Source organism: Coptis chinensis, chromosome 4 (genome assembly GCF_015680905.1).
Source record: "Coptis chinensis isolate HL-2020 chromosome 4, ASM1568090v1, whole genome shotgun sequence".
Classification (NCBI taxonomy): Eukaryota; Viridiplantae; Streptophyta; class Magnoliopsida; order Ranunculales; family Ranunculaceae; genus Coptis; species Coptis chinensis.
This window is the reverse complement of record NC_141459.1, coordinates 47227623-47234952: the sequence shown is the minus strand read 5'-3', so window position 1 is coordinate 47234952 and position 7330 is coordinate 47227623. Positions and strand designations below refer to the sequence as shown.

Genomic DNA, 7330 nt, shown 5'->3' with positions numbered 1-7330 from the left:
AAAACACAAAGCAAAAAAATAGGCTTTATCTCGTTTTTCTCTGTTTTCTGTACTCAACAAAGTCCACATAATACAACCTGTTCTTCTCTCTCCTTCTTCTTACACCAACAGCAAAAAAATAGGATATTTCCCCTACAATAATGCTTCTCGTTTACTAATTAAATTGGCATTTTTAGACTAGTCCCATTTTCTTCAATCCAGATTCTCAACCTTGGGCACCCTCTTCTTTTCATCTTTTCTTTCCAACAAGTATAGTTTCCCCACAGCTTGGTTTTTTCAACTTTTTCCCATTTCTCTTGATATTTCAGGATTCAGCTCTTTATTGGTGTATAAAAAGTGGGTTTGATTCATATTTCAAAAGACCATTTTTTTTTTACAATTTGGACTAGAAATGTGGAGGAGTTGTTTTTTGGCATGGTTGTAGGCTTGGTTTTTATATAGGATTGATTAATTTGTTGGTATTTGGTGTACGATAACGCAATGTTTGGGACACGAGATATGTCACATGAATTCCAACCAATAATGCAATACTATAGACCAAGTATACATACAAGGAGAGCTAACATTGTTGTTAAGTTTCAAGATTTGTATGGTTTTACGGTGGAAGGGAATGTAGATGATGTAAATATATTGAATGAGGTGAGAGAGAAGGTTAGACAACAAGGGAGGGTTTGGTGGGCATTAGAAGCTAGTAAAGGTGCTAATTGGTATCTACAACCTCAAACTCCTCCTTTATCTGAAGGAATTTCTGCTGCTTCGCGTAAATTATCAGCCCTTGCTAATACAATTGCTTTAAAGAGGCTTATTCGTAAAGGGATCCCTCCCATTTTAAGGCCTAAGGTGTGGTTTTCGGTGTCTGGGGCGGCGAAGAAACGATCCACTGTGCCTGAGAGTTATTATGATGATTTGATCAAGGCTGTTGATGGGAAAGTCACACCTGCGACGAAGCAGATTGATCATGTGAGTTTTTAAGATAGATATGTGTGTTTTACATTGATTGATCTATATGGATTGATTTGTATGTATAGTTTCAGTTGATGATTTGCAGAAGGAATCGGAATGTGTTCCACATGTACACACACCACAGAAAAGCATATCTGAAACCAATTAAGTTTGTAGTTTCATATGCGCTTTTTACCAGAATGTTTTTATTTGCTAGAACCAAACATTGTGGTTCGCATGGTTGATAAACCATATAATATGATTCATATTATAGGAGAAAAAACTTGGCCTAATCTCAATATGGATTAAGTTTGAATTGCAAGATGACAGTATTGTTAAAGCCAGAAATGCAAATAAAAATATAATTCCCTTCAATGAATCAGATTTAGGCCCTATTTGGCATTGCTGAAATTTTAAAGTGCTTTTTTCTCTGATTGGTAGCTCACAATCTTGTAGCATTCTCTTGTTTGTAACTTTATACATAAAACCTATATGTAAATTTTGTTCAGAAAAGTAGTTCAAAGAAATGCATAGAAATTGTGCTTTTTCAATTTCTCTTTCTTGAACTGCAGTTTACATCTTTGTAGTAAGTTTTAGAAATTGAGAAACTCGGTTAAACTATGAAATAAATGAAAAAATCACTTTAAAATTAAGCAATCCCAAATGGGACCTTTGCAGTTAAAATCGATTACAGTGAGCGGAGTCTGTTATGAAAATTGATTAGCCAAGAAGAATATATAACAATGGTCATATTTGGATGTGAATAGCATGAAAACATAATTGTTAAGGGGATGGTTATATGAACTCCGCCTTATAGAGATTCCCAAACTTACTCCACACCTAAAAATGGACTTACAAGATAAATTGAGGACTTACTCATATTTTAATGATGTTAATTAGCCAAAAATTAGCTTCTAATTCATTGATTTTAGTGGTGGAGTTCATTTGGAGTTTGTTTTAGTGGAGTTCATATAACCATCCCCATTGTTAATATAAACATCTTTCTTCTTTTATTTTATCTTCTTTCTGATTGATACGTGAAGAGAAATGCTGATCAAGGGTCATCATCATTAAAAAATATTTGGCCAAGACGGTTTGTATAAGAGATTACAATTAAAGCTTGCAAAGTGCTTCAATAATATAAGAAGATGCAGGTTCAAAAGCTACATTATATCTTTATACAGAAGCCTTAGGAAAGCTTGAAGCAACAGATTTTTGTTACGTTTAATCTATCAACTATTCTGACGTTAACCGTCCTACTTGTTTGACATTGACACGTCCAATATACTATTCCGATGTTAACAGCCCTAGTGTTAGACTGATAATTATTTAAAAAAATTCACGCCCATCGACACGTTACAAAAATAGTATACAGACTATGCCTAGGGTATTGCTACCAATTTCTCCCTTGACAAACTTTAGCACAATTTGGTCTATGGCGTGCCCCATAGGAAGAATGCCTTGAGCGCCAGGGTATTATGTTTTCTTTTTCAAGATTTGGTATCTCTGCCAGTTGCCCTGACATACTTATTTTTGAACTTGTCAAAATATGTGGACCAAATTATTACTCCCACACCGGTCAATTATGGCGTCTGACGCTGGTTAATTAATGTGGGAATTGGCCTCAGTTGGCATCGATACCTTTTTGGTACAAACCCCACGCCTTCATTACACCAGGGTGGTTGGGCGGGGACAATATTTGATGCTATGCAAAGATCTAACATATGGACTTCATATAGTTCAATGATGCTGTGTATCATTTCCTATTCGATCCCTTTGAATTCAATATTCAATGTTGCGATTGGTTTTGAATGGCCGACCTAAATTGGTTGTACATGACCATCTCTACAGACATTTGTGTGCCCCCCAAAACAGCTCAATTACAAGATGGCTTTAACTTAATTTGTTGGTGTCTTTTGTTTGGTTGTGGTGACCTTGAGGGGGGGGGGGGGAGGTTAAAGGGTCAGGTGCTTTTGGAACCTTGACAAGTTTCCAACATTTCACATACCTGGCATTGTATGTGCAAAGGACCCTTTTCTTGTCAAGAAGCTTCTCAGATGCCCTCGCTGTGTCTATATTTTTATTTTCATGCATCCCCTTTCCCTCACATATTCTACTGGTTTAGGGTTCCAAGCTGTACCTCCCACTATCAGCTGCTAATTCAGCTCTATAAATCCACACGGACAGATAGATTCTCTCGGTTTCCTTTGGTTAGAGGCTATACTGCTGTAGCCTAACAAGCATCTCATTTGAAGGGAGTTTTGGCTGCACTTTAGGAGATCCTGTGGTAGGCCTTTTGTTCTCACGGGTTTTAAGTTTGAGGACTAAGTGGATTTTTTTTTTTTTGCTTTTTGGTGGAGTGTTGGGTTTGATTGGGTTTTGTATTTTTCCTATGGGTTTGTGGAGTGTATTTTCTTCTACACTGCTCTGGACTTGACTACTTGTGGTATATATTTTCTTTGATTGAGTGTCCTACATGTTTGTGTATCACTGTTTTGATTCATTTTAAAATATATACAGGATCTGCCACGCACTTTCCCTGGTCATCCGTGGTTGGACACTCCACAAGGTCATGCTTCTCTCAGACGTGTCCTTGTGGGATATTCCTTCCGTGATTGCCATGTTGGGTATTGTCAGGTTGGTTTGCATAGTTGGATTGTTATCCTGATCTCCTTAACAACCTGAATGTCCATACTCTGACCATCTTCACAAATTAATACTTTTCCTCCAAATGTGGTGCAGGGTTTGAACTATGTGGCAGCGCTGTTATTGTTAGTAATGAAAACTGAAGAAGAAGCATTCTGGATGCTAGCGGTTCTCTTGGAAAACGTCTTGGTTAATGATTGCTACACGGATAACTTGTCTGGTTGCCATGTTGAGCAAAGAGTATTCAAAGATTTGCTTGTCAAGAAGTGCACAAGGTTTGCTTTTAGTTCTTGTTAGTTTTCTTTTACAATTTTTGTGTCTATCCTAATCTCTCTTATTGGATAAAACACGCTTTGTATGTTTGTGTAACGTTGCTGGTTCACATTTCTCTAATCCTGAAAGTGGAATGCAGGATTGCTGCCCATTTAGAAGCTATGGAGTTTGACGTCTCTCTTGTTACAACAGAGTGGTTTTTGTGCCTCTTCTCTAAAAGCTTGCCATCAGAGGTTAGATGAAATCTGGCTTTTCCATTTTAATTCATTTGAGAGAACACAAATTCATCAATTAAACAAAAAAATTGCCGGATATGGAATGAAAAGTAGAGAGCGAGCTATTAAATTGCTCGTTCATTGACTAATTTTTTTTCTTTCTGTTTGGCTCATTGTTAGACGACTATGCGGGTCTGGGATGTCCTTTTCAACGAGGGAGCAAAAGTTCTGTTTCATGTAGCCTTAGCTATCTTCATGGCAAGTGTTACCATTACTAATATAGTGTGTGCTTTCATTGATTGCATTTTATGTTCGTTAAAGTTACTGGATTAGAGTATCATACGCAAGTGGTGCTATAACTCAAAATTTACGGAAGTAGGAAGATTCTTAAACCTCTGTCGTTGTTGCAGATGAAAGAGGATGAATTGTTGATGGCTAGTCAAGTTGGAGATGTTCTCAGTATCTTGCATCGAACCACCCATCATCTTTATGATCCTGATGATCTGTTGACGGTAAGTGAAACCGTATACCATATACCTATATCCTATGAATTAGATTGTCTACTTTGTTCAAGCTTCATTTCAAGATCACTCTGGTCCTCTCAGTTTATCCTGGTGCCTAATTAAAATGTTTCTTCATAATGATTTCCTGCAGGTTGCTTTTGACAAAACTGGTTCGATGACAACAAACACTATAACAAAGCAAAGGAAAAAACAGGAACCTGCAGTCATGGCAGAGCTTGATCAAAGATTAAGACGGTTAAATTCCTTAAAGATGGATGATAAATCCCCAGTTTCACCAAGAGAATAGTCAAACGCCTTTTTCCTCTTCTTTTCTTTTTAATATTGAATCCCCCTACTTAAGGTCTGCTGCCCATTCTAGATAGAAGTATATGTTTAATGACAGACAGAGACGAGGGATAAGATATTTATCTCATAAGATAGGCCTTCAGGGGTAAAATGTAAATTTTGAGTACTGTTGATTCTAAAAGCATACCTGGTGAGTAAGAAGTGAGTTCCTTTTGGGAACTTTAGCTGTGATGTTCGTGTAATCATATCTTGGTAATATTCAATCAAATTCATAGCCACTGTTGTGTATGAAACCAGGGTATCATATACTTTTCAGACTAGTAAAATCTTTAATCTTAAGTGGAAACATTTCAGTCTGTTTCTTGACTTTTATGTCTAGTGAGACTGTCGTTTGGGTCATACTCCTTGGACTTTCAAAAAATTCACTCCTTCCCTACACTGCCATCATGTCACTAATGAGGCCGTGGTTCCAACCTCTTCACTAATAATGAGGACCGCTTAACATGTGCTGAATCAATTTTCTCTTAGGAAAATTGCAAAAGGGACACTCCCTTATTATTTCATAGCATCAATTGTGTTACCACTTCCTTAGTTTTTTTGGTTTGTTCATGGCCTAATTCTTGTTGTCTGGGCATTTGAGAGTTTGAAGAAAGTTGTTGGACGTGTCATCAAAGAGCTGGCATAGATCAGAAGGTCCATTGCAAATTACAACCTAGGCTGAAGATATATGGTTGTTAGCTCAAAATTTTATGAGGTGGGCAGGTCACATGGTGCTTCAGGGATAGAAATACTACGTACTGCAGACAAGTTACTCAACGGAAACATAATCCGGGTAGTATTCCATACCAGTGGGCAGTGGTCACAACAAACAACCACTTAGTCGGTCTTTTACCTTCATATTTGCTTCTGCATGGTGATAGTACTGATTACGATGTGCTGTGGCAAGATGCTAATGGAGGATGTAATGCCAGAAATACAAATAAAATAAATGGCCAAATTGCAGAAAACTGCAACAAGCTTACATGCTTCTTATAATTTGGACAGCAAAATAAAATAAATCTGACCACCTGATACAACAAACTTTCAAAAAAAATATTCCATGTGGAACTTTGTTGATTCCGTCCAAAATCGCAACATAAAAAGGCGAAAAAATAGAGAAGAAGATGGAGGTTGTTATTACAACGATATATATGTTAGAAAATTTTCTTCAATTATGATTCTTGTCATTACAATGAGATTGATACCAAAGCAGAAGCTTGTTGTAAAGATGGGTTTTGGTTTTTCTTTTCATGCAATGGAAGAGAGGAGGATGGGTTTGGGTTTTGGAGAGATCGAGTTCGCTAATGAGTGAGCTGCCTACGTATCTTATTTTGATTTTAAGGGGAGAGAAGAATTAGGTGGTATTTATAGGCTTAAGGGAGTGTTGATCCTTGAGACACGTGTACCCTCTTGTACATATGTAGGGTGGAGATTATGAATGTGTGTTGGGTTGGTTTTAATAGGAATTGTGTGCTGATTGGGAATTGGTGCGGTAATCCATATTTCCCGGTGATGGGATGTAAAAGTAAGATTTTGGTGATGATTATATCTGGTGGTGTGTGTTTTTATCTGAGGCGTTCTATCTCCAGTCTTTTATTCGTCTTGAGATATCCTTGAACGAGCTTAAGCGTACCACCTACATTGTTTCGACCCCCACCTACGTGGCAAACGTCTATTAGTAGGGGTCTCTATTTTATTCATTTAATCAACAGGGCTAAAGCCCAATTTACAATGCTATGGATCAATGTACAAGCCCATTAACTCATGTGTCTAAGGCTGAACCTTAGCCACATGGCTTGCCACTAATGTACATTGATTTATGTCAAGATTCATTTCTTATCAAAGAGATAATTATCAGTTGACAGTTATATTCTATCACAATTACTCAAGCAACAAGATTACTTGAGCTACAAGGACTTCTACTCTACCTATATAAATACCAAACTATTTTTCATTGAACTTCGCGTTCTTGAGACTTGATCCCATTGATAATTTGGGTGCGTGAGGCAACCGCAAAGGTCTCTCATCATTCTCCCGATCACCATTATTTTTCTAATTACTTTTCTACGTTCTTCGTCTCTTTCATCAACACTTAGTGTTTTGATTATATTTGGTCGAAACATAATTGGCGCCGTCTGCGGTTCTTATTCAAAACCGACGATCACGTTCTACAAAAGTTATGAGGAATACTCGATGAGCCTAAGTTCTCGATGCACTTACTGACGATCATTGAGAATGTGAGGTTCAAGGTCAACCTGGCGGTATCGAACTACTCCCTCCTATTCTTTTTCAACATCCGATTGCATACGACCCGCTGGATTCCACCGATATCGCCAAATTATTCAAAGACGGTTATTGCCTCGGCGATTCTTAAAGTCATCTATTATGGGATAATGTCCATCATAT

General features: G+C 37.4%; 1 protein-coding gene across 2 annotated transcripts; it reads left to right on the top strand.

The window, feature by feature from the left end:
- On the top strand, nt 1-5178 carry LOC147503733 (Ypt/Rab-GAP domain of gyp1p superfamily protein). Of its 2 annotated transcripts, XM_086556960.1 has the most exons (7): nt 1-960; nt 3463-3579; nt 3685-3863; nt 4001-4094; nt 4257-4334; nt 4487-4588; nt 4731-5178. In XM_086556960.1, the coding sequence occupies exons 1-7, from the start codon at nt 481-483 to the stop codon at nt 4884-4886; spliced, it is 1206 nt and encodes a 401-aa protein (XP_086413086.1). In that variant the 5' UTR covers nt 1-480; the 3' UTR covers nt 4887-5178. The 2 variants fall into 2 exon arrangements, with proteins under 2 accessions (XP_086413086.1, XP_086413088.1); XM_086556962.1 differs by lacking the exon at nt 3463-3579 and having other exon boundaries at nt 70-960.
- The last annotated feature ends 2152 nt before the right edge of the window (nt 5179-7330 follow it).

Excerpts from the sequence above, each read along its gene's own strand:
- LOC147503733 (XM_086556960.1), top strand. The coding sequence starts at position 481 with ATGTTTGGGACACGAGATATGTCACATGAATTCCAACCAATAATGCAA. Across the intron at positions 3,580-3,684 it reads GCCATGTTGGGTATTGTCAG|GGTTTGAACTATGTGGCAGC; the intron begins GTTGGTTTGCAT and ends AATGTGGTGCAG. Across the intron at positions 4,335-4,486 it reads TAGCCTTAGCTATCTTCATG|ATGAAAGAGGATGAATTGTT; the intron begins GCAAGTGTTACC and ends TCGTTGTTGCAG.